The following is a 26,610-nucleotide window of genomic DNA, read 5'->3' as shown; positions in this document are numbered from 1 at the left end:
CCGGACGGGACACCGGAGGTGACGGCAAAGTGACACCGGCGACGGGGAGGCGACACCGGGATGTGCTCTCGCACTGCCGCCTTTATAGTCCCGGGGGCGCGGCGCAGGCGCGGTGGGGCTGCGCAGGCGCGGGGAGGGACCAGGAGCCGGCACCCAGCGGCTCTGGGCTGTTGAGGGGTGGTGTGAGGGGCTGGAGGCGTCCTGAGGGTATGGCGAGACCTCCGGGGGTCGTGAGGGGCTGGAGGTGTTCCGAGGATAGGGAGAGAACCCTGGGGGTCATGAGGGACTGGAGGAGTTCCGAGGACAGGGAGAAAGTCCCGGGGGTCGTGAGGGGCTGGAGTGGGTGTGGACGCCTTGGGGGAATGGAGGCGCTGTGAGGGTGTGGGGGCGGCTGAGCTGCTCCCGCGGTGCTGTGAGGGCACGGAGGGGGCTTGGATAGCTGCCGGGGGTCTGTGAGGGGAAGGGGGCAGCCGGCTCTGAGCGGGGGCTGTGTGGGCATGGTCCGCACGGGAAGTGCTGCTCTGGGTTTCCCCGGAGCCCCAGGCTGTGCAGTGCATGCTTCCCAGAAGTTTTGGAGTCCCTTGCCTCCAGGACAGGAGATTGGGGGTCACGCCAGCGCGCCTGTTCGTGGGAAGAGGCGAGCTCTGAGTCAGCTGCGTGGGGGAAATCCAGCGCTGCTCGGACGCGTCTGGTGTCGTCTTCCTAAATGCACCTCTGACTCCCTGCAGAGCTCCTGCCCGGGGGCTCAGGAGGTGGTGGTGGGATCCTGAACTCCTCTCACTTTTCCTACAGCTGATATGAATCTAACAGCTTCTGTCGGTGATGCTCAGACTTCCACCATGGCATTCTTTGCCAGGTTTTGAAGGAAAGAACAACAGCAAGAAGTAAAATGGAACCTTTCACCCTCTGGTTTGCAATGGACATTAAAGCTTATTTGCTGAAAAGAGTATTTTGCGGTGTGGGGGGGGTGGTAATGGTAAAAGGAGTTCTCCTAATGTGTGTGGCTATTCAAACCACGGTAGCGCGACTTCCTGTAAGCACTGACTGCTCAAGTATGGAAAGAATGGAGAAGTAAAAATGACAACACATTTTTTCCCTCATCTTGTGAAACAATTTCACGGAAGGCAGGATTTGGGTAGAGAGCCAAGAGCCGTTTTGGGCACTTTGGGGCAGAAGTGGGCTTTGTAACAGGTGTGGAGCTTGGAGGAGAGCTTTTGTAAAGGTCACTGTTACTTGACTGTTGCTTTGCATGCAGTCACATTGTGTAGTTACTAGAAGGTGCTCATGTAGAGTGATTAGAGAAATACAAAGCCTGTGTAGGACTGTGGCTGCTGAACACAAGTTTGGCTGTAAAAAACACTTCTAAAATTGTTGGATAGTATTTAGATGCTGCAAATTAATCTTTAGACAAATGCTCTTTCAGAGGGCAGGGGGACAAACCAGAAAGGTATTTGCTTGACCCTCCTGTATTCAGCACTGACTTGCTTTGAGGATGCTGCATGCAGTATGTAAACTTCAGGATCTGAGTAAGTTGATCAGAAGGAAAACCTTATAGGCAAATGTCAGATTTGATGTCAGCTCCAGTGTGTTACTAAGCTCTGAGGTAGGAAATGGGGCAGAGTTCTGCCCTCATGTACTACTTACAAAGCCCTGAAGAAGTTAGCTGGAGCTTTACAAGGCAGGGTGTGGGATCTGGGTTTTAGTAGGCTTTAGTAGGTGTGTTTTAAGCACAGTTCACTTCTTGCTTATTAGAAATTGAACACAGTATCATGTAAGAAATCTCAGTGCTAAGATCTTAACTCAGTATTTGTCAGTGTAATGCATCATTAGCATCATTAAACCAGGTACATGTTCTGTAGATAAATGATTAAAGTAGGGCAGTGGTATTTGACCTCAGCCTCTCTAGCAGTTAAGATAGCAGGAATCCTGGTCATTTGGTAATACCAGGATAGTGTTTCGAATTATTTTCCCCCACAACTGGGTTTTGGCTAGTGTTACATACCTCAAGTATTTATCAAAATAATAGTTAATTAGTACTTGAAGTTTAAAGACACCTGATCTGTGTTTCAGATTACTGCTGTGCCTGTTCCCTGGAACATCAGCATTTGACTCCCTACCCTGAAGTTTTGTATCACATCAGTTACTCTAAAAATTGAGGGAGCATCACAGCATTCTAACGTGGATACCTGACAAGTGTCCTTAGAGCACAGTTAATGTGTCTGGGCCTAAGGGATCACTCCTGTGCTCCTGGGGTTAATTGCAGTTTTAGCAACAGAAATCAAGTCCCATATGCTTGATTTATAGTATGTTGAGAGTATTTTTCTTTCTCCTCCTATTTTTGCCTTATTAATTGTCCATGATACTTAGCCCAGAGTGAACATGTGTTTTGTTGTAAGAGACACCAGAGAAAGGTGTTGTGCAAATGAGCACAAATGTGCTGCAAGAGGCTGCAGAGCTCGTCTGCCTGGACACCTGCCACAGCAGGTTAGATCCCTCAGAAATCTCATAATCCTTTATCCTGGTAATCTGAACAGCAGCATCTTGCCATTTTGTAGGGCTGGGGGATTGAAGTACAGGAGTCTGCTTGGTTGCTGGAATTCAGAGACTATGGGTTTGTATTCAGAAGCGCATGTGAAGCCTGAAGAGCATCTGCTTTTTACACAAACATCATTCAAGGCTGGCAGCTGAGACATGGTGACCTTGGCTATGATCTGGAGATCTCTGAATGGAGCAGAACTCTCCGCTTTCCTGTCAGACTCCCCTCCAATCTGTGCTGTTAATCAAACACTGCAATAACACTTCTTTTAAAGCTTGGTTTGGGTGAATTTGTTTAACCTTGTGCATGACAGGAATTGCGCAGAGCAACAGAACGACATTAACTTGACCCTCATCTTGTAGGGCAGCTGAAGGAACGTGTCCTTGTCAGTGCACAGAGCTGGCTGTGAGCCCTGGGAGCAACAGAGCAGGGAAAAGTCGGGAAAAGGGTGTCTTTGTCAACTGCTCTGCCCGTGCCCTCCCTTGGGAAATGCTGCCAGAGCTTACGTGTTGAAGGTGAAGTAAATACTAATAAAGCTGCCGTTAATTAAAATTTCTTAGGGCTTCAGTGGATTAATTAAACGGTGTTTAAGGATGTTAATTGTGGCAATGTATTACTGCCATCCTACAGGGCTCAGGAGAAACTGATGTGAGGTGCCACACAAATGCTTTTTGCCACAGTGCAGGAGGAGGACAGTGCAGCAGGGCCAGTGGCCATTCCGGAGGGAACAGGAAGCCCATCCTGAGAGAAAAAGCAGGCTTAGACTGGAGAGAGGCAGCAGGTGCACAGGGCAGGGGAGAAGGAATGGCTGCTTGAGAGTACGGAAGGGGCAGAGTAACATGGAATAAAGGAGGAAAAGGGTTTAAGCACAGGGGATAGCACTGGTGTGAGAACAAATTCAGCTGGCCCTGACAAAATTTAGGTCAGAAAGTGGGTAGTTCCTTGGTGTACCTGTGTATTGGAGCAGCCTTTGGAGCTGGTCCCTGAGACCAGATGGATTCAGCAGAGGAAGCTCAATCTGCCTGAAAGGCCTGTGTGTTGCAGTGGCAGAGGAAGAGAAGGGAAGACTCTCCGCTATCCTGAGAGCCTCTGCTGATTTTAGTTTGCTAAAGCCCATTCTGTTCTGATGATTCGTCAGTTTCTTAGCTAAATAAAGGTTAATGGAAAACAAGGTTAAATTCCAGCAGTTTGGGAGGTGGGTGAGAAGCCACAGAATGTGCTTTCCATATAGAAATTAAAATGGGGAAAAATTCCCTGCCACAAGATCAAGTTGATGTCTGCTGATGTCAATGAAGAGTTGCTGGTGAAGATGCTCTCTTTCCATGTTACTGGTTTACCATGCAGGGTCAAGTGTAAGTTACCTTGAATATTTCCATCCCTCTTCTTTCAAGCCCAATATTCCTGGAAACAAAACTTGATTCACAGGTTTGTAGCATTCATCTGCCCTTGCATTTGTCTGCAGGTAGCTCCTTTCATAGGATTTTCATGAATTTCATGCTTTGAAGAAAGCATTTAGACACTCAGCAGAAAAGCAAGGGTCAGAGCCCCTCTGCATTCGGCCCGTTCAAATGAAAGCCTGTAACAACGCCATAATTAGCAACATCTAATCCCTTTTGCCCACTTCTGAAGTCAGGGCTGTGCATATTCCTAATTTTTTCCCATCCAGTCAGTGTCAGAGAGGGCAAGACAGAAAAACAATTCCCCCTCCCCACACACAAACCCCTGTCTATATTGAGACCTGAATTTTCCAAGGGAGTGGGTGTGATCCTGACATCTGGATTTAGTCCAGACTCAGATTCCAGGCTTAGATCTGGGAACTTCCACCTCCGGTCCTGAGACCAGCAGTTCTTAGAGAAGATTTAGTTTATTTACCTTTTAAGGCAAAATTGGAGGCTTGTGATAGCAGCTGCATAGTGACAGTTCTTCCCATGCTCAATTTCTTTAACATGTTTCCTGATTTGGAGCCAGTGTCTTCTTTACATGACAGAACAGGAAATCTCATTTCTTTCTAGGACCCTCTAAGAAGCAGAGAATTTGAGCAAGCTGGAGGAGCTGCTGGATGCTGAGGCTCGTGTTGCAGAGTGACTGAGCAGCAGCCCTGTCTCACTGACATGGGCTACATGGATCCGTACCCATCTCGTACAAACAAGTGTGAGTTGTTGTGTTCCCTACTGTAACGGATCTCTTAAAATTCATGGACTGTGGGTGGGCTCTCACAAGGCTGTTGAGTCAGGACACTTCTCCTGTCTGCCAGGCCCCAGGAGCTGCCCACTGATGCAGAGGAGTTTGGTTTCCTGACAAAGTCCCATCACAGGGGCATGAGTCAGGCTCATGAGTCCGGACAGCAGAAGCTGTTGCCACCCTCATACAAGGTACCTTGCTGTCCCACTGAAGGGCACCACCCCACAGTGCTGCTGCAGTCTATAGCCCAGCTGACTGACACATCCAGCAGTGGCTTATCCTAAGTCCAGAATATCTCCTTGATGTCTCTCCAGTTGCTTCAGATGTGGAAAATCACACAATAGTATTTTTTTCCATCTTGCATTGTTGAGTTTGTCTTGCTTTGTGCAACACACAGCAGGAAATGATACACTAATCCTTCCAGCTACTGTGAGCTTTGCTGCACTTGCCATGACTTGCCTCCACACCCTCATTTCCTCCTCTCTCACACAGTTTTCCTCCTTCTCTTAGAAAGAACCAGTGGACCCCAACCAGTATATTTTTAGTTATGGTTATTGAAGTTATTCAGCCTGTCATTTTTCTTGCATATCTCAGCCCTCATTTCTCCTCATTAGGTACTCAGGTAGAGACAGCACCTTCTACATTCAGTTTAGGAGCTTGAAGTCTACTCAACAGAGAGCAGAAATACCTTAGAAAATGTGAATTCGAGTGCTTCTTGTATTGAAGGTGTGAGAGGGTGGAGAAAAGACTTAGCTCTTTAGTCAGGGCTCTCTATAGCAATCTGGAACTGGGGTTTCCAGAAAGGATTTATGTAGGTAGTCTGCTCCTCTCTGTATAGGAAGGACAGCTGTCAGAAGAGAGAAGTTTGTGTCTCCTCTTTGAATTTAAATGCTTTAGGTTCATAAAGATGCTCAAGGCATGCTCATGCAGTAAAGCATCTTCGCTACACCAGGTATCTCTAGTGAGAGCCCCTAGTGCTGCTCATACTGTGGGCTTTGGCAGGAAGGTGGAAGTCAAAGCGGAAGGGGGATTTTCCAAGTCCTTGAAAACAAGAAATCGACCTACAGCAGTGAAAAATGCTGTGCTGGAGCCTATGGGCTCTCTCCCTTAAAGCAATGTCAATGTGAGGAGTTTTCTGTCAGGCAGAAGATTGCTAGAAATCAAGGAGCATACCTTGTTCTCTCCCTCTTGTCCTCTAAAAATGTGCTGGGTTTGGCTGGGGTAGAGTTAGTTTTCTTTAGAGCAGTTTATATAGTCTGTGCTTTGGGTTTCTGATGAAAACAGCAATGATAACAGAGGGATGTTTTAGTCATTGCTGGACAGTGCTTGTGCAGTGTCAAGGGCTTTTCTGTCTCTTACACTGCCCTGCCAGCAAGTAGGCTGGGGGTGCACAAGAAGTTGTGAGCAGAGGGATATTCCACACCATATGACATCAAACTCAGCAGTTAAACTGGGAGGGTGGAGGTTGGCTGGGACTGTCATAGCTCAGGGACTGGCAAGACATCAGTCAGTTGGTGGTAAGCAATTGTTTTCTTTTGCATCATTTGTATTCTCACTGTTGCTTTTGTCCTCTTTTTTAGTTATTGAACTGACTTTATCTCAACCCACAAGATTTTACACTTTCACCCTTCTGATTAGCTCCCCCGTCTGACAAAAAGGGGTGACTGAGTAGGGGCTGTGTGGGGATTTGGTGTTTACTGGGGTTAAATCACAACCAAAAATCCTGTCTCTGACTTGTCTACCTGTCCCACGGGCCTGCCATGGACACCTGAGAAGGCAGTAGCATAATAAAAGTGCCCTCACTTCTCCCCAGTCACCACAGGCTCAGTTTGATACAGTAAGTTAAATCCTTTGTATAAATGGATGTTGTTTTGTTTGTCAAAATGAAGATTCCCTCACTAGGCAGTTTTTAATCAGTACTATTCCCTGCAGCCTGTAGCAGGTGTAGCAATACAAGTAAGATTGCCTTTTCAGCCTGGGAGAAGGGATAAAGGCATCCAGTGAAGTCCTAATAGTCATAGTACACCTACTAGTAAGGCTCGTTGTTGTGGTTTGTTTCAGCAAAGGCTTGTTCTTCTTTTATACATCTGGTAATCTAATTTCTTCTGCAAAGATCAGTGAAATTCAGTGAAGTAAGGAGTAGCATTTCAGAATGAAATCCTGCTGATGACATGAGAAGGGGGAAAAATCCTGCTCCTGACTAGAGCCAAGCTGGGTGTTTCTGTGTAGGTGTTATCCCATGAATGAGTACCCAGTGAGGCAACAGAACTCTCTTACCTGGGTGGCTTTCCTCCTTTTCCAGTTATTCCATAGCATTAGATATTGCTGGTTGTGAGACAGTTTTAAGAACTATCTTGGAGAAAGCAAGCAGTAACAGAGTAAAGTGTAAAGCAGTTTTGATTGTTTTATCAGTGGCCAGGGAAACTTTATAGTTTTATAATTAGTTGTTATAGTTAATACTAGATGCTATAGTTGTACAGTCAGAATTAGCTCCTTGAAGGAAGTAATCCAAAGGGTTGAGATGAAGTGGCCAAGCAGTAGAGCAGAAAGGTGCCTCACATTTAAGTAGAGGTGTTCCAGACATGAAAATAGTGTGGTGACAGGGGATATAAAACCTCACAGAGCCAAACCCTCTCCTGTGAGTGGAAGAGTCTGTGTAATACCACAGCCTGTGTGCATACCAGAAAGGTGGAAGGATGAGCTTACAGCCTTCTTGGGGTCCAACTCCAAACGCTTCCACCTCCCAGTGTGCATTCTGCCCAGGGGGTTTGCTGTGCTGTTTTGCAATAGCTCTTGTTGCTTAACCTGTGAGGCGCAAGACATACTATTCCTCCTTGTGCACTGAAGATTACAGATAAAGCTAGAGGGCAGTGATAAGGTATTAAAATGAGAAGAGTGTCAGCTCTAGGGAAGAAGGGGCCTTGTGCTGAAATATTAAGGGAGGAAATTAGCACATCGTATCTCCAAATCTGAACTTGAAAGCTGCAGATCAGAGAAACGCTGGGACTTATTGAGATTATTGGAGTATACAAGGCTTCCATTCCTTGTTTGCTTTTGTAGTGAACTCTCCCAAAAGCTGCCAAGTGCTCTGTGTGCACTGTCTTACAAACAGCCTCAGTCATGCAAAGCTCTGGGCTCTACTTCCAAGGCTCCTGGGCCACTCTGCCTGCCAAGCAGCACAGGCAGTACCAGGAGGAGTGCGAGTGAGGATGCCAGGACAGCTGGACTGGGAGATTTCTTGGGGTACTGTGACCTTGCTGGCAGCCTTGTATGCATTGGTTTATTAGACCTGATGGTTTTGCAGCTGCTTTGAACATCATTCTAGCTGAGATCTATGGGACTAGAGGACTCAAAGGAGTGAGCTGTCTCTGGCTTGGTGTGCTGAGCAAACCTAGTTGTGTCGTGTTGGTTTGGGGTGATGGTAATGGTGGGAAAATATGTTGCTCTTGTGTCTCTAGGAGATGTGGTAAAGAACTCAGAGCTTTTAAGTTCTTCTTTTCAGGAATCTTTCTGCTGAATCAGGGGAGATGCATGTGCTCTCTCTTGGAAATGCATCTTGTCCCAGCCCTGGGCAAAGAAGATCAAAACTGATTCTAGGGAATGTCCTAGAAAGAGGTGGAAGTGCAAACGTTACATAACACAAAAAAAAGGTTGAGAGGGATCAGCTGAGACATTAAGACTGAAATGGCAAAAATACAAACCTGAGGTTAAGTCATTCTCTATACTTCTGTGCCTGGTTTCTCATGTCACACTGACTGTAAGAGCAGACCAAGGGAGAGTGGAGGGTTGTTGCTGGCTTAGCACTAGTGATGGACCATGTGATTAACCTGTGTGCTGTGGTTTTATAGAGAGCTCTGATAATCTTATGGAGCTTTTATATACATTAGATAATCTAGTCTCTTCAGACTTGCAGCCCAAAAATTCCTGCAGACATCCCACAAGCTTTTAGGAAAACTGGGGTGTAGTTGTGATGATTTAGTTTTGTACTTCCTTATCCTTTTTTTTAAAGACCTCTAGTCTTGAGAAGTGTCTGCTTCAAAGTTTAACTTAAAAAAGCAATTCAGAATTCATGCTCTCAAAAAGATGCACTGTGTTTTCACTGTGAAATTTAGTAATGCATTAATTAATACAAACTAAAAATAATTCGCTGTTGCTCCAGGTGGCCTGTTATGAGACACCCCCTCTAGGCACTGGTAAGGATGACTGATCACACAGGGAGGAAGTACTGAGCCCTGTGAGTGAGGTGTGGTGGCTCTGTGTGGAGAGGGAACTCGGGGCAAAGCATAACTGGCTCTCCAGCCATCAGCAGCACCAGCAAACTTTCCAATTAGCTCCACTGCACAAGGCTCTTGCTGGCAGTGCCTGAACTGTTTCCCCAAAAGCCCTGATGGCAGTTTGTATTTCTGTTCTTTGGCACTTTGAAGTCTGCCAGTACAGCACAGGTAATGTATTACTGCGGTGTTAAACAAGTAGAGGGGTGGTTGGTTTGCAATGTTTTTCCACAGACCATTCACTACTTAAAGGTTAATTCTTCTGCCTCTGATGGAGTGTGTTGAGCAATATCTGTGTCCAGGTGGGTGTGAGGTAGGGGTTTTTTGCCAAGCTGAATTTTGTGAGGCAACAATATCTTGGAAGAAGTAATTTTGGGGAGAGATGCCATGCTGGGCAATGGACACTTACTAGGCCAGGCTCTGATACGGAGCAGTTGTTCATCCTCTCCAACCTGCAGCAGGAATGAGCCACTGTAGTGGAGGGTGGAGTGCCTGAGAAGAGGACAGCCACCATTTCAACCACAAAACAGGAGCCAACAACTCTAACAAGTGAAGATGTGCAAACCGTCTGGATCGTTGTGCTCTCTAGTGCTGAAATCCAGAAGGATCTTCAGGGTTTGTGTAGCACCTGGCCTTGCACTTTGATTGGAAGAGGGAGAGACGAGGCTGGTGCTTGGCACAGCAAACAGCTGTGCTGTTGTTTGGGGGGTGAGTGATGGGGTCAGGCTCTGAGTTTACTTGTGAGCCTTTGAGACCATGGATTGCTCTGTGAGGCCTGTGCTCTCTGTACTTCTGTCTTGGAAAGGTGCTAATCTTTCCTGCATTTATTTCAGCTTTGTTCCCAAAACTGCCTGTCTCCTCCACAGTAAAAACCCTGTCAGGGTTATTTACCATGAAGAACAATGAGATTTTGAGCAAGCAATTGAAATTTAAAGCTCTAATTACAAGAGCAAATAAACTAGAGATGCTTCCTAAGCTCATATTTTAATTGGAAGAAGTGGTTTCAGTGCATCCTTCCCAAAGTCCTGGCTCTGTCTCTTGGGTTTGATAGCCAGTGACCCAGTTTTCATGGATTGATCTCACAGTAGTGCAGTCCCTCACCCAGCTGCACTTGGATGAGGGAGAACAGTGCATGTCTACAGTGATGGTGCATATACTGTGAATTTGATTGCTCTGCTTTTCAAAGTTTCCTTGGGTAAAAATACTGTTTTATATTTACTTGTCAGCATTTCTCCTTTCTACTTGCCCTGGTTTAATTGTGTCTGTTCCCTGGTGTGCTGTCAGTTGTGCATGTTGGGGAATACAATGCCTTTGGGGGTGGCAGTGAGTAAAGTGACACCTTAATAAGGGTCCTTGTAGACATGGCTTTAATACTAAGCTGTCCCCATCTCCCAACAGTTGTCAGTGTGGGGCTTATTAGTCACCCATCTCTCCTTTGAAACAACTATTTTTAATGCTCCTGCTCTGTGCTGAGTCCTCAGAAGCCCTGTTAGGTGTTGCTGGTTTTGCTGACAGTGGCTGCTTTCTAATTGCTCAGGTAGCAGCAGCAGGCCTTGAAAACTCAATCAGCATTATCTTGGCTTATCTCGCTGTCACCAGTGGATTTAAGCAGATCAAGACATTTATATGGATCATGTGTAGAAGCAAAACACAACCAGCTGTAGAGGCCAGGGCAGATGACATTTACCTAGACTGCTGTCCCAAGTGCCAGCCGTCCATGCCCTCGCCCTCAGTCAGTCTCTGCTCCCTGCTGGCAGATGGGCTCTCCACTGTCATGGTCAGGGCCAGCCCTTTCTGCCAAGTGAACAACCTGGCTTTGCCAGCATGTGACCTCTGCTAGCACCAGCTGCAGTGTCAGGCCCTTTTCTCCACTGGCCTTGATGCCCCTTTGCAGCTCCCAGGGCTGTGACTGCCTCTGTGCCAGCTGAGGCAGCGCAAGCAGAGAAGCTGGTACCTCTTAGCTCCTCCCAGAGGAATGGTGGGAAGAAGTGGCTTGGGATAGCACACCCCATCCAGCGCAGGGACACACAGGGGAGAAAAGCAGGGCTGCAGGTGAAGCACAGCCCAGGGAGCCAGGGTTCAGCTGTCCATCAGGATTTGGTACAGCTCCTCTGCTGAAGCCTCATGTCTGCCTGCCCTGGTCTGTTTTCAATCTCTCTCCTGTGTCATGGATTGTGTCAGTGTGGTTTGGGCAGGGGCTTGTGAACAGGCTCTGGGCTGCTGTGGCTTCCTCAGGGGAGATGAGGAGAGCCTGGTATCTCTGCTGGCTAAAAGCTTGGCAGGGAGCAGGCTGGACAAAGTAGCTGCTGCTTGGCTGGGGCCTGGCATTACCCCGGCCTGCTTCTGTGCTTAATGAGCCACCTTATCAGTCATGTTCCCCATGGCAGATGGGGTCTCTTCAGGATTAATTAAGGATCATAACTGTGACCTAGTTACCAGACTTGCATTATTGTCACTGGAACTCTCTGAGCCATCAGGCTGTTTGAGAGAGCTTCTTACCCTGTCCTGCTCTGGTTACTTGCTCTGTGTATCCTTCTGGGACGGCCTCTGAGCCCCAGGCAGGATCACATTACATTAATTTCTCTAATAGATCCCTGCTGTACCTGGGTAGGTAACTCGCTGCTTCCTGCTTGCAGTGCATATCTAATCCCTACAGTTGGTGTGGGGATTAGATATGCTGACACACACCTTTCCCAGGGTTGTCTCCTGTTTGGGAGCGGGGAGAGATCAGCTGCAAGATGAGGGAGGATGGTGCTGGAGACAACATCCTGAGACATTCCAGTTCCATGCTGCCATACCTGAAACCATATGGATACTGAAAGGTTATCCCAGGGCCTGTCTTCTCTTGGCTACTCAAATCTTTCTCATTTGTAGTTTGTGCTTTATTGTAGCAAGCCTTTAGGGATGCTCCCCATAAAGAAGCAGCAATGATGACTAGAGCATGAGAAGCAAATTGAGTTCAAGCTCTTTGTAGTGGTTTGGTCCAAAATACTCATTACTGTTTATCTGCTGTGAGATAAGAATTAGGAGAAATGCAAAGCAGGCACCAAACTTGAAAGAATATAAAGAAGTTTATTAACAGACCTAAAAGAAGAAAAAAAAATTATACCACCTTCAGAACTCTCCTCCTCCCCCCACCTTCCTCCCTTCTCCCACTGACGATGTGAAAAGACAACCCTTAAGATGTTCAGTCTGTTTACCACTTCCATAATAACCTTGTTCAGTCCATTTAGAAAGAGAAGTCTCTTCTTGCTCATGCTATGAAAACATTATCACAACGAGACAGCCGCCCACTTCCAAATATTGTTCAGTCCATTTAGGAAGAGGAGTCTCTCTGCCTGCATGTGAGTCCTTTCCCCCGACTTGCAGCTTTTCCCGCAACTGCTTTCGAGGGTCCACTCTTGAAGATTTTTGGGGTACAATTTTAAGGTTGAGCCGTTCAGAAACAAAAACAGAGGCCCTTCTCCTTCCCTGGGAGCAAAGGGTCTTCATCATCTTCATCGTTAGGACTATCTCTGGGAGCATCTCTAGGAACTGAGGTTTTCTCCTTTCCCATTTGGAGCAAAAGTCCTCATCTGGTTCATCTCTAGGGACTGAGGTTTTCTCCTTTCCCGTTTGGAGCAAAAGTCCTCATCTGGTCCATCTCTCCCTGTCCAAACTTCTCATGAAATTACAGCTGCGTCAGCATCTGCCTATCTCAGCGCAGGTGCTTTTGCTTACGAGTTGAACACTCCACCCCCCCATATCTTCATGAAATTACAACAGGATACTCTGATATATCATAGCTTCACAACAGAATTTCAGCTTTAAGCATCTCCTCTCTCTCTTCCCTCAGGTTTTCAGCTCTTCACAGCAATAAAAAGGGTTAATCTCACCTCGGCCTTGCAGCTTTGCAGCTGGAATGTTGAATTTTTCTTATCGCAGTGGAGAGGGGGGAGAGCCGAGCTGCTCCGGCTGCCCACGGCAAGGCAGTGGGGGGGGTTCCACGGCTGGAACAGGTCCATGGCTTCAGGATGGCCGTGGCCCGGCCCGGCCTGGCCCAAGCAGGGCCTGGCCGGGCCCACTGGGCCCTGCTCGGGCCCCGCAGCCACCTGTCCCAGCGCCGGAAACGAGAGAGAGCTTGGAGGGGGAGTTTGCCTATTCTTAAATGTGGATCACAGAGGTGATCACAACTTTAAGTGGCTTAGAGAATTGTCCATATTCAAACTGGCCAGCTGATAGGTTCTATCAGTTCCCAGAGGAAACTGTAAGCACCCCTTAGCAAGGACGTCCCTTCCGGGACTATGCTTGCTAACCTATGACACTCTTCTAACCCTGCTTTTCACCTGCCAGATTTTCAGGTAGAGCAGTGTTCCAGCTGGCAATGTCTCAGTCCTGTATACCTGTGCTCTGCAGACCTGCTACAGCCCAATCCTTCCTTCAGCTGGGGAGAGGTTTGCACCACAGGGATCTTCTTGCTCTCTTCCTCCCTCCGGTTGCTGCTCATTTGGTGAGAGTTTGCCTTGCCCACTGGATTGAGTCCCACGCAGCCAGGCCATTGCATGAGCTCCCAGCCTCGTGCACAGGGACTGCACACGGCCTGTGTACTGTTCAGGTGAGGAAGGTTTGTGTTCCTGAAGCTCCCCTCAGTCCCCCATGCAGCTTTACCACCCTGATGTTCTGCTCAGGGTCTGACCTTATCCCCAGTGGGATCTCAGCAGCTCCTGCTGGTTTTGGATGGAGGACCATGAAGAAGGCTGTGGAGTAGGACCCCAGGGAAGCAGCACTTTATCCTCAGAAGCCTCCGTGGAGGGGGAGCTGCCTGGCTTTCCTCCTCTGCCTTGAAAAACATCTCTCGTGTTCCAATGACCTGCTTATTATGTAGGTCAGCATCAACCGGAAAAGAAAAACAACGTGAAAAGTAGGAGAAATCTAGCATGAATCCTCCATGGAGCAGTTCTTTCTGCAAAAGCAAGGAAAGGTTTCCTGGGGGAAGCAGCAGGCAGCATGGCCTGTTCTTCCACCCCCCCTGGGCAGAGCAGTTGGAGAGGGGAAGCTCTGTGGCTGTAGGGATGTGTGATACCCTGAAAGCAAGCACAGTGTGCTCTGTGATGGGGGAAACAGTGCATTGAGGTAGGCAACAGGAACTTGAGTGGTTGGGGGTTGTTTGTCCTTTACTGACTTTCTTGGGCTTGGTTTTGGTAAAGAGGAGGAGGTTTCTGCTGGTCTTAACCTTGGTCATGTGTGTGCACAGCAGAGAGTGGTGCCATGTTGCTGGAGGAGCAGTCCCTGCTGGGAGACAGCTGTCCCACCGGGGTGAAAAGAGGACACAGAGCAAGCAAATGCCTTTGGATGCCAAAAGTAAAACTGGGACCTCAACCAAAGTTCATCTCAGTGTTGTGCCGGTGCCATTACCCTGGGGCTGCTCCACTGTGCTTGTAGCAGAGCTGACACCTTGTGATACCCACTGAGAAAAGAGAAAGCCCTTAGCATAAACTCCTGACTGTAACCTAAGCAAGGGACAAGTTGCTCTGTGCACAAAAGGTCTGGTGAAGTCCAACTTCACTCATTCTTTCCTCTTATGCAGTAAATCTTAATATCTCTCACTATGCTCGCTTCTCTCCCAAATCACCTACTAAATATCAGCTTGGTGGGAGACACCCTGTGCCTTGGCTAATTCTCACTTGAGAAAGTGTGTGTGTGTTTGTGCTTGCTGGCCAGCCAGCAGGCAGGTGAGAGCTGCAGCTCTTGGCAGGAGCAGGAATGTAGCTCCCCTCTCTCCCTGCTCACTAAGGCATTTCTCTTTCCCTTCAAAACATGTAGAAACACCATGTTTTTGAGACAGCCAGGCTTGACAGGAGAAGCTAAAATCACTCAAAGGCTTCACTCATAATCAAGGTGAGGCAACACAATCTCGTAATTGTAAAATGAGATTTCAGTATGCTGAATTTTTGGTGATGAAAAGGTGTATGGGGAGGTGGGTTGTGCAGTGAGCAGAGGGCTCTGTCTGCATGTGCCTTGCTGGATCCCCTCCCCATTCACCTGGCCTAAAGCGGAGCGTTTGAAGCCTCTCCAGCTGCAGGAGGCTCCTGTGCTTGAAGGTGCAGTGACTTTTGCCCAGATTACAGGTTCTTGCAGAGCTGCTCACTCTGTTTCAGATACAGGCTCCTGCAGCCTTTGCTCCTTGCTTTGTACCAGCATCTGCTGTGCTGGCTTGATAAAGCATATTGGTCTGGGACTGGACTGTCCTTCCTCTTCAGTGTCTTGATCTTGGTGGTTTCTATTTAATATTTGAAGAGCTCTCTGCAGATCCCAGCTCTCCCACTCTCTAACCCAAGGGTAGGCAGTCCTTGTCTCATCACACCACGGTAGTCTGGAGCAGTCAATGCAGGAAGCAATACAGCAATGAAATTTTGAACAGAACGACATCTTTTCACCTGCAGTAACAGGACATCTCCTGTGCTTTGTGAAAGCACATGGAACAGAGCACTAAGGAAGCAGGCAGCAGGCATGTGTCTTAGCTGGAGGCACTGCCATGTGATCTGCCAGTGTACTGCACACAGCTTGGAAGTCTCAGTCAAGATGTAGGATTAGGGTACATTCCTAGCACAAGATTTTCTGAGTTAGCAGGGGACGGGTGCCCTGAGGCTGGGATTGTCACACTGGCTTGGTGGGTCCTTGCACAATGAGGCTGCTGTGTGCTGGAGAGAGCAGAGTGCTGGAGCTGTCATGTACTTGTGGTGAGAGTGTTGAGGATGGCTTGTTATCTGTGCTTGGAGGAAGGGTTTCATTAGAAACTGTCTCATAAATGTGTGGTTATTGAATGAGTTGCTCCTTTAGTATGCATGAGCCATCTCCACATACATGACAAGTGCATCTGTCCTGGGCAGGCAGCTGCTCTAAAGGAAAGCAGATGAGCTTTCCTCATCACAAGCTTTTCCTCATCAAACTTTTTCTAAATTGCTCCCTGCATGGAGCAATTCTACAACAATATTAAACACAGCAGCAGGGGTGAGTCAAGCAGATCTTGTCGAGGCTGCCCTATTTTTTCTCGTTTTGGTTTTATTATAAATTTAATTTACTGTGCCGCAGGGAACAGTGCTGTTCTCAGCATGATTGGTGGCAACAAATAACCACCCAGGAAAAATATGTATTGTGTGGTAGCTGGGAAGAACCTCCTGTTCCCAACATCTCCAGCCTATCTTGGGCTTGTTGCCATGAAATTGTGGAACTTAACTAAAGGATGATTGGGCTGTGAGAAAATCCTTTTAGCCACTGGTTAACTAAGTTGACTTGTGTGTGTCTCATTGTCTTTAGAAGTTGGTGAGACCATAAATTTAGCAAGATGGAGGGTCCAGCTCAGGTTCTTAAATGGGAAGCAAGGCAACCTGGTGTTGGAATGAAGAGTGATGCTTTCCTGAGGAAATCTTGGGTGTTACCGTCCAGACATAAACCAGTCCTGAGATGCTGGAGGCCAGATCAGGACCTGTGCAGGCAGTCTGAGGTTCTTGCACCTCTTTGGGAATTGTGTGGTGTTGGTCTGGACAAGAGATGAGGTTAGGTGGTCCTTGGACTTGACCCCTAGGCATGGAGGCCTCGACAGCACTCTGCCTGGTCTGGGGCTCTGCACAGCTTTCTGTTGCAAGAGCACGTCTCCCATTTGCTCAACTTTGCTTTGCTAATATCAAGATGAGTCTTGATGTTGTTCAATGTAGGTTTTTGCCCAAACCAGGAGCAACAGTTTAACGGTTATTAGCCTCAGATCTTGTCAAACTTGTGGGCAGTGGGTGAGCTGTACTGGAACATGGAGGGTCTTTAAAGTAAACACCAGCCTGAGTCTTGAATAATGATTTGGGCTGCTAGCAAGTAGTTGCGCCACCAGTTACTTGTCTTGCAAGCTTCAGTTATCCTATGAATGAAACAACTTTTAATTTGAATTAATCTCAAAATAAAGGGTGCTTGAAGAAATAAATCACCCTTGGCTATTTGTGTTGCAGTGGGCTCTGCAACCTGGGGTTGTTCTTTCCTGCACACCCCCAGCCTGCCAGTGCTCAGGTCTTGGCTTCCACCTTTGGGGTGGTGCAGTGGCCCCAGTACAGACCTGGCCTGCCCCGGGCAGGAGTGAGTGAGGAGCACAGCTGGGCCCTGCTGGGCAAGAAAAGAAGGATTTGGAGATGACTGTGGACCTCTGGATGCAGGTTGAGGCAGGATGAGGTCACTGGAACCTCAATGTAATGGTCATAGCATGCCTCTGCTCTTGCTGCAGCCTGCAAAGTAGGCCCTTGCAGGCCCTGTCTCTGTCCCTGCACAGCCTTGCCCAGACGCTGCTGGGTAAAGCAGGCAGGACACCCTCCCTAGGAGGTGGTTTAATTACAACCAGACAAAGCCTTAAGGATCACAGCCTCCACGTAAGCCTCTGACGTCTCTGGTTGCTCAGCCCAGTGGAGTGGGACCATGCAGGGAACTGGTTTCACAGCTCTCTTGTGCTGGGTGAGATCGTGCTGGGGGGACAAGAAAATAGCCCAGTGTCCCAGCATGAATCAGCCATCCATTTATGTCCAGCTTCTTCAGCAGTACCAGGCAGTCCTGCACGGTGATGGGCTGCAAGGATAAAGGACCGACTCTCCTCTTGTGACAGGAGCGTTTATGCCAGGCAGTTGTGGCTGGCTGCTGTTGGTGATAGGAGAAGGAGACTCGGACTGAAGAGCTTCCCTACACTCTGAGCATTCAGGGCTGAAGATCCAGTCACTAGATCATGGCTGTTCAAGTGCTTTGGTTTGGAGGTTCAGGCTACATCTCTAAGAATTGAGGAGATAAGCCTACAAACAAGAATTTTCTGATTCGGTGCCTTTTCAGATTTGGTTTTGCAATTCTCTTGTGTTTTAAAGGATTTTTGCTAGGCTATGGATATGATTTGCTATTGGCTTCCTTTTCCATTTGTTTAAGCTGAACCGCATGAGAGCACACAGTTGTGCTGTGGTTGTGCTGACTGCCTGCCAGCAGCTTTGATCATGGTGGCCACGCTTCAGTTCAGTGAAAATCTCAAAGAACAGTCAAGCTTTTAAAGGTTCCTCAGGGATCTCTGAAACCACAAAGCCAGTGGATGGAGACCTTGCAATCCACTGACCAAGAAACAGGCTGTAGCGAACTTGAACCGTGGCAGCCATGAGGAAAAAAATCAAACCAGAAACTAATTATCCAAACACTAAATCCATGAGGAACCTGGCTTCCTTAGGTCTGCTGTTGATGGAGCTCTTTGCACGGCAGAGGAAACAGAGTTGCTCACCAAGTAGAAACTAAATGAGTGGAAAAAAATTTCTGGATTGCCTGCAGCTATTTGCCAGTAGTGTAAGGCAGGGAAAGGTTAAACATTAACTTCTATCTATCTCTTCTCTACTTTTTTCACTTGCCCAGTGCTAATTCAGTGTAGCAATCTGGAGGGTGGATGGCACATGCAGGGCTGGGGGGAGAGGTGCTTTTGGGTGAGGATATAGCGTGAATGTCCACCTTTGGGGGATATCCTGCCAGGCCAGGGCCGCTGTTGCCAGTTAGGCCAAATGTCACTGAGCTGTCGGAGCGAGGGTTTGACCTTGGCAGCCAGGGTTGCTGCCACTGTGGAGTTACCCTGCTGCAGCCATTCTGCACTGTGTGTCGGGACAGACGAGAAGGTGATGACTTAACCTGTGCTGTAACCCCTGCCCTGGGTTTCTCCAAGCCTGTCACTTGTGAATCACCATTTGTTTATTTACAAAGTGCACTCAAATGACATCAATGCAGAGCCAGGCTGTTACAGACACTGCTGTTTGGACATCAGGCTGTGTTTGCAGAGCAGAGGCAAAGCAGTTGCAAAATCTGTGTGAGTAGTCACCCATTCCTACGAAAACCATAGAGATATCTCAGGTTGTCTGCTTGACCAATTGCTTGAGCCCAAAGACCTGACTCTCTACCTGCTTTTACTATGTAGAGGGTTTGATTTTCCCACTGCAGAGGTGTTTTACCATGTCTGGGCTTTGTATCATCTTTCTACCTCCCTTACTGCATAAAAGCATTAGGTCAAAAGCTGTAAGAGCACCACATGCATACAGCTGCATTTCACTTGGGAAGGACAGGGGTTGCATAAAAGATATGTTCAACTTAAAACAATTTAATGTGGTTACTCATGATTTTATTTTTTAATGCTAAAGCTTCCTCTTCACAGTCTAAGCCCAGAACCTCGTTGCGAGTGCTGGTGTCACCAGAACAGCAGAGACCACAGCTCAGCTCAAGGGCAGCATTTGGTACCACACTGAACAAGAGCTTATGGTGGGGTTGGAACCTTTACCTTATAATCATGACGTCTGGAGGTGAGATGAGGGTACCTCTTTATAGTAGCAAGGAATTGTTTCTGTAAAATATATGCAAGAAACATATATTTAGCAGTATGAGTAAAATGATGCTTTTGCTGTTTGGTTGAAGTTGTAAGATCAAGGCAGCCCACTCCAGATGTGTGGCAGAAAATCCACTCTAGCATAGTCCTCAGCTAAGAAAACAGGCCACAGACAGGTACTAGTTGTTTGGCCTAGCTTAAGAGAGCTGGGAGTCTTTGTTTATAATTAGAGTAAATAAGCCATGATGGAAAATTGTCGTCCTCCTGTTCTTTGGGTCATTTTTATCCATGACACCAATGATTGCAACACCAGTGTGATTAATCCCATGCATGGGATTTATCTAAGATGTCTTTTCATGCGAGGTTAGATCATTTGCTTGCACAGTGTTGTAATACTTTGCACACAAGAAGCAGAGCAGCCCTGTGTCTGCCCTCTTTGGGGATGGTGGCCTGTCTTTTCAGGCTCACAAGAGACAGAAGGAGGAACTGAACGCTTTGAGAAGACACTGAAAAACGAGCCTGTGAAATCCCACACTGCCAAGCAAGGCTTTGTTTTGCACAAACAACACTGAGCCTTGAATACTTCAGTCTTGGCTGACTGTATGTGACAAGTGAGTCAGAGCAAATGTCCATCCAGCTAGCAGCAGACTCTGAACGAAGATGCTGTTGTGCACTGTGCTCCTGGCAATCCCCTGAGCCAGAGGATATAGACCAGGAATTTAAAAAAATAAGTGTTAAGCATTAAAAGAATAAAAGTTCTGGTGAACTCATTCTTCCTTGATGAACTTTTATGAACTTGCTTAGTTTAGATCTGAAACATGGCAATGAGTTAAACAGTTCTGTGTCATTTGGAAACGAACTTCCTCAAAAGAAAAGAGTATGTTTTTGTTCAATGTCAGCTGCACTTTCCTGCCCTCTAAACTCTAGAATAGCATACCACACTGTCCTAAAACTTGCTGGTCTTTAAACTTACGGTTTGAAAGCCATACGGTTTTGCTTTGGCTGAGTATCCTGTAATGTCAACAGTTTGCATTTCTGACATCTTTTGTCATGGTGTAAGTATTTATGGCAACCATGTTGTGCTAGAGAGATTTTTCCCTGAAGGTCAGGACAGTTGCAGATGAAATAGCCGATCCCTTCCTCTGCTGGTCCTTGACCGTACCTCTGCAATTTCTAATAAATGTTTGCTGATTAGAATAATCACCTTTGGGACAATTTGACAGAACTAAATGCTGCCAGCCCTAATTGTTCAATAAGTTGATTTAGCAAGTGACGTCCTTCCCCTTTGCCTTATAGTTAGGACCTTTTTGGTGCTCCTAGGTTTGCAATGAGGACCACTCTGCTTAACTAGGAAAACAAAACTGGATGTTCTTAACATGAAGTTCTCCTACGCCCTGAAATTGGACACCATCCCTCTTCAGATTAACACCAAATACTGAAAGATACATAATAAAAATAACAGGAGTTAGAAACAACTGGCCTGGCACCTCAGCTCTAATTATAACAGTGTTCAGCCAGTGCATGTACTTGGCAGAGGTACTGGCTTCTGTGATCAGATCAGCCAGCTTGAACCAGTGCTTGGGCATTCTCCAGGTTTAGCGTAGCACTTTCCTGGGCAGGAAATATCTTTCTTGTGCTAGTTCCCTGGGGAAGTCCCTCACACAGAACAAGTTTCAGTAGATCACTTCCTCATCCTGCTCCTCAGCTTCTACTTGGCACAGGCTAAAAGTTGCCAGGAGCTTGACAGCTGGGCAGTAGCCATACAGCCCTTGAAGTGGAGCCAGCACAAATGCAGCTATGGCAGAGGCTGTGGGGTCTGCTCCCACCAGCTGAGGGTCTGGTCCTTCTGTGCTGCAGCAGTTATTCAAGGGACCAAGCCACCCCTGAGGAGCAGCTGAGTGTGATATTCCCCCTGTTCTCCTCCTGGCTGCTTGGAGCATCCTGAAGCCCAGCAGGTATTTTCCATTCAGCTGTGGTAGCAGGCTGTAAATAGATAAATATCTACATATTCAGCTGGCTGAGCAGGAGGGTTTGTGCGTGTTTTTGTTTAGGCTGGTCTGGACTTTGTCATGTTTTGCCGCCCTTCCCAGATGCTTCCTTCTGCACTTAATAAAGTGGGGCATGGCATCACTTTTGGTTTTGTCTTTGGAAGAGTAAACAAAACAGAGGAGCAAAAGCCGGCTACTTAAAACATATTGCTCTGCTGTGACTGGGGAAAATCTCTCCTTCAGATACAGGCATGCACTGTTTGCATTGCTCATCCTCCTGGCAGGGGTTATGGGCTTTGTCTGCCTCACTTGGTTCAAGCCTACCCTTTCTGATCTTTCTATTTTTGAAATGCCTGAGAGGCTGTCCCTTCCTCCCATGGATAGTGGTTCCAGCTGCTTCCCAGATCTCCAGGAGATGATGAAAAAAGAACTCATCAGTGGTCAAGGTATGGTGCTAGACAAGAATGTGCTTGGTCTTGCCAGCACTTGGTTTATCTATCAGACACATTGTAGGCCTGGCATTGAGCTGAAAGGTGGAGGCAGAGGAATGTGTCTGCTCTCCAAGAGGGAGTAAACCTGACGAAGACATGCAGAGCTGGGTGACTTGCAGTGGGAAATAAATTCTTCTGAGAAGGCCTGAGGTGTTGCAGGAGACTCCTACACCTACAGGCTTTTCCTATACCTCAGGATAACTCAAAGCAGCACATCCCAAACTCCCTGCAGCTGTAGCACCTCCCTTTTTGTTTTTGACTTGTCCATCTTCCTGTGACAACCAGCACCTTTCTTCCCCTTTCTACTTTCACAGGAAAAAAACTGCAACAAGTCACTTCCTGAAGGCTGAGTTGGGAGAGGTGGTGCTGTGATCACTGGGTGCTGGCTCTTCACCCCAGAGGGTTTGCCCTGCTGCCAACAATTGCATGTTGATGTTCCTTGTCTTCTGTGAATGTATGGTGAGCTTTCCCCTTGGAGTAAGCCTAAATTGCTGAGGACTTTCTGGAGATAAAGCTGAAGTCAAAAGCTGAATAGGGGCACTTTTTAAGCGTCAGAACATGTTAGGAACTGGCTTGTTGAATCTGTGTTTTGAATGAAGGATTCACATCCATTTGCAAAAGACTGGAGCTAGACAGTGAAATATCCTCTGCTCTTCCCATTTCCCAGCTCTTAATACAGTATTAAAGCTCTGTTGCAGCAGTTTGAAGGATTCACACCTAAATATAAACCATTCTACAGAGGAAATATAGTCATGTTTATACCTTTCCCTTGTGCTGCTGGTGACTCTCCCTCTGTTGACAAGCTCTTCATTCATTGGCATGACCATGACAAGCCTGCTTTTAGCACTCTTTCCAAACTTAGCCGGTGCATAGAACAGATTGTTAGAGAACAGCAACCTGGCAGCGCTAACAAGGTGAGCTCAGGGGTTGTTCTGGGCTCTCAGCCGTCTGCTGGGTCTCTGTCACCTCAGAAATAGCCTCCTCTCTCACAGAGACCACAGAATGCTGCAGCCAAACTGCCTCACACTGGGCTGCAAGAGAGAGGCGAGCAGCGGCTCAGAACTGGGTGCCAAGAGAGGTTGTTTGCATTGATTCTGTCGGCATGAAGTGTTTACTCGACACAAAGGCTTGCTGCAATGTGTTTCAACAAGGAAAACACTTTCCTCTTGCTTGGCAGAACTTTTCATAGCCCATTGAAAGGCTAGTTTGTTACCAGGGAGCTTGTAAGGTGTTTCTCCAGTGAATCACAGACGGTGCAGACTGTCAGGGTGTATCTGCAGGTGTCAGAGGGGCGCAGCTGGAAAGGTTTCCAAACGGGGCACTGGCATGTCCCAGGCTGCAGCTGTCCCTGCTGCTCTTTGGGGAACCACTCCTGGGTGCAGCTGAACGCAGCCCAGGCCTCTCCTTGCCCACAGCAGTTCAGGACAGCTCTGTGGACGTGCTCAGGTGAAAACCCACGGCTGGTTATCACTTCACAAAACCTTATTGTAACATCTGAGCCAGCCCAAGCTTGAGGTTTCAAACTCCCCTAACTGTCCTCTTCAATACCCAGGTTTGGCTTTTGGCTAAGACTAAAGTCTCAGTTCTCGTGTATTTTTGGTTTTCAGGCTTGAACTGGTTACGACTAACTCTCCTCCTCTGCACTTTCTAGCTTCTGTGATTCTCTTATAGCCTCAACTTTGAGATGGACCATCCTCAGGTGTTGGAAGGCTACAAGCCAAGAGTGGACCACAAAAGAAGAGCCCCAGCTGCATTGTGCCTAGATGAGGAGCTGGAGGAAAGCTGCCCCTCAGGAAGCTGCCAAGATCTTTCGCCTGTCCAGGGAACTGCTGCTGACATGGAGGAGGAGGTGTTCACACCAGCTCCTGCACAGGACACACAGGTGTCTGCTCACAGAAAGCCTGTACTTGACATGGTAATGCAGCTAATCCCTAACATGTGTCCCTGCATATGCAGACCCTGTACACCTTGACACACAGCTGCTCCCACACTTCCCAGCCACGCTGGAGAATGTCTGGAATGCCTCATCTCTGTCACCACCACCCAGCAGCCAGGCCCTGGCTGGCCTCCACCTTTGGCAAAAGGGCTGGGCTTTCCCACCTTCCCCCTGTGCAGTCTAGTGCAGTCCCTTGGACTGGTCCCCTCAGCTGGCCTCTCTCCCTGATATCCACAAGGACATTCTGCAGGTGTCAGAGGGGCTCAGCTGGAAAGCTTCCCAAACAGGGCCCTGGAATGCCCCAAGGCTGCAGCCATCCCTGCTCCTCCCTGGGGAACCACTCCTGGGTGCAGCCAGACATGGCCCAGGCCTCTCTTTGCTCACAGCCCTTCAGGACAGCTCTGTGGGCACTGCTGGGCCCTGGACTCCCACTGCTGGTGGCTCTGGGAGGGAGAAGCAACAAGTTCCCTCCAGCAGTTTTTCCTCGGGCTGCTCCCCCTGCCAGGGCACCACTGCCAACTATCACTGAGATGTCACCTGCGATGTCCCCACAGCACCGGCACCACAGTGCCATGGCAGAACATTTATTGGAACCCACAGTCAGCCATGGCCAGTTGTCTTTTGCCCATTGACCGGGAGAACGAGGTATGGCTGTGCAGGGTGCTGGCCAATGAGGGAAGCTTCAGTCCACCTGTGAGAATAGAAAAGCAAGCTGATTCCCACAGAACCACCACCCCTTTCTGCTCCAGATGCACTGGGGCAGTGGGCTGACATGGCTTCTCCTGGCCTTCCAGGACAGGGGGAAATTGTGCCCTGTAGCACTGCCATACAAGCGATGGAGGAGGAGAGGGATGTCCAGCCTGGCAGTGACAGACACAAGACCAAACGAGCTCCTTCTGTTTCCAGTGAGAGCACAGGCAAAGACAATCGATTCTTGCCCCTTTGCTTTCCACAGAAGCTTTGGAAAATGCTGGAAAGTGACCAGTTTCAGTCCATTTGGTGGAGTGAGGGTGGAAAATGTGTGGCCATCAACAAAGATCTCTTCAAAGTGGAGGTGCTGGGCAGGGGAGTTCATCAGCGGGTTTTTAACACACAGCACATCAGGAGTGTTATTCGCCAGCTGAACCTCTATGGATTCACCAAAGTGCAGCGGGATATCCAAAGATCTGCCTCCCTGCCCGAATTCCTATCAGAGGAAGCAGCAGCTTCTGCTCACAGCCAGGTACAGCAGCTGTTCTGCACAGCAACCAACACTTGTGATAGTCTGGGGGGGGAGAGGGACCTTCACAGCAAATAAGGCCTTGCCATAGAGGAGATGGGGATGGGAGCAAGTGGCTTTCATTTCCTTTTCAGGCTGTGCTGAGGCAGGTTTGAGTGAGTCTTTCTGACTAGTAGAAATGCTGATAGGATACATTTTGGTGTGATCTGCTGAGTTTGAACCCATTAAAGTGACAGACAGATTCAGTGTAATCTGGTTTCTCTGAATGTCTTTGCTCCATCTCCTACCAAATCTGAAACCTTCCTGTGGCGCCTGCCCCATGCCAAGCAGATGCACCCAAGGATCATGGGATCACCTGCCTGCTCACATCTGCCTTGAAGCTGCAGAGAAATAGTGATATTTAGCTTTTGAAAGTAGTTGTTCTGCCTTGCCCCCCAGGACAGCAAATCCTCAGTTGTGGTGATGGCTGAACACAATGGTCACATAATGCTTCAGGTTCCATACAGCCCTCAGAGTCCTTTTCCTTAACCATGCTCCTCTTTTGAAATTCAGAGTCCTAGTTCTTGTAGCTTGGGTTTTTCCAGTCTTGGAATAGTAGCAACTAACTCTTCTCCTTGTTCTAGATCCTCTACTACTATAACCCCAGCTTCAACAGAGCACATCCCTGGCTGCTGGGAACATGTAAGAGGAGAGCTGCCCTCAAACAGAGAGCCCTGGATGCAGCAGGGTTGGATGAAAGGCCCCTCTAGAAGCCTAGATGGTCAGACATGCAGGTGTCTGCTGAAGCCCATCCATCTCCACCAGCAGCTGCTCCCATGCTTCCAGAGCCTCCTGGAGCACAGTATGGATATAAAGTCTAATAGACACAGCCTAATAGAGGTGATAATAAACTGTTTGAACAGTAAACCTTTCTGGTTGTCCTGTCCTATTTGAACAGTGGAAAACTCACTTCTTGTATAGTTCTGTGGGTTTAATGTCCCACTTGTCCTTTAGTGGCCTTGGCAAGACAGATGTCCCAGCACAAACGTGGCAATGTCTTAATAGCACCAAGAGATGCAGCAAAGGCTGAGCTCCTGGACAGAAAGGAAGCCAGAAGCTTCTTTCTGAGGATGAGTGTTCATCCTTTTAGTTTTTCCCATGTGATACTTTGCATGGACACTTGATACTCTTCAGCAGGGGTTGACTGATACCCTCCTCTAATCCACAGAGTGGGGGGCCAGATTTGGGATATTCTGGAACAAAGAACTTTTCCATAAGACTAGAGGCTTAAAAGTCAAGGCCAAATGTGATCCAGCCCAGTGATCAATGTTGTTTGGAAAGCAGCCCCATGGAGAGAGATGAATACTGGGACATGCTTCCATGGCACTGCTAATACCGACCTGCTTTGTAGGTGGGTGGTGCTGGCCCGTGCAGCATTACCTGCCCTGGCCAGGCCTGCCCCAGCACCAGGGTCTGTGTGGCAATGCCCCTGCTGGGTGTGGGCACAGGACATGTGCCCCATGAGTGACGAATTCCATGTCCCAAAGATCTCAGCTTCACTCCTGTGAATTCAGCGAGCGTTTTCCTAGCACCAGTTTCTGTGCACTTTGGGCTCTGGATTGATGCAATTGTGAGTTCAGCACAGTCTGAACTCTGTTCAACCC

At 48.0% G+C, this 26,610-nt stretch overlaps 1 protein-coding gene across 9 annotated transcripts; it reads left to right on the top strand.

The window, feature by feature from the left end:
• Positions 1-25,873, top strand: LOC104683239 (heat shock transcription factor, Y-linked-like). 9 transcript variants are annotated; one of them, XR_002273183.2, is made up of 6 exons: positions 1-207; positions 793-3,051; positions 4,549-4,687; positions 22,127-22,271; positions 23,464-23,727; positions 24,704-24,785. XR_002273183.2 is itself a non-coding variant. In XM_019280373.3 (4 exons), the coding sequence occupies exons 2-4, from the start codon at positions 23,497-23,499 to the stop codon at positions 25,714-25,716; spliced, it is 624 nt and encodes a 207-aa protein (XP_019135918.1). In that variant the 5' UTR covers positions 13,260-13,582; positions 23,464-23,496; the 3' UTR covers positions 25,717-25,873. The 9 variants fall into 9 exon arrangements, 2 of the variants coding, with proteins under 2 accessions (XP_019135918.1, XP_019135919.1); XR_002273184.2 differs by lacking the exon at positions 1-207 and having other exon boundaries at positions 215-3,051; positions 23,484-23,727; XR_002043459.3 differs by lacking the exon at positions 1-207 and having other exon boundaries at positions 215-3,051.
• The last annotated feature ends 737 nt before the right edge of the window (positions 25,874-26,610 follow it).

The sequence above is a fragment of the Corvus cornix genome, chromosome 12, assembly GCF_000738735.6.
Source record: "Corvus cornix cornix isolate S_Up_H32 chromosome 12, ASM73873v5, whole genome shotgun sequence".
NCBI lineage: Eukaryota > Metazoa > Chordata > Aves > Passeriformes > Corvidae > Corvus > Corvus cornix.
The sequence above is the reverse complement of the archived record's forward strand: the minus strand, read 5'-3'. Positions and strand labels throughout refer to the sequence as shown.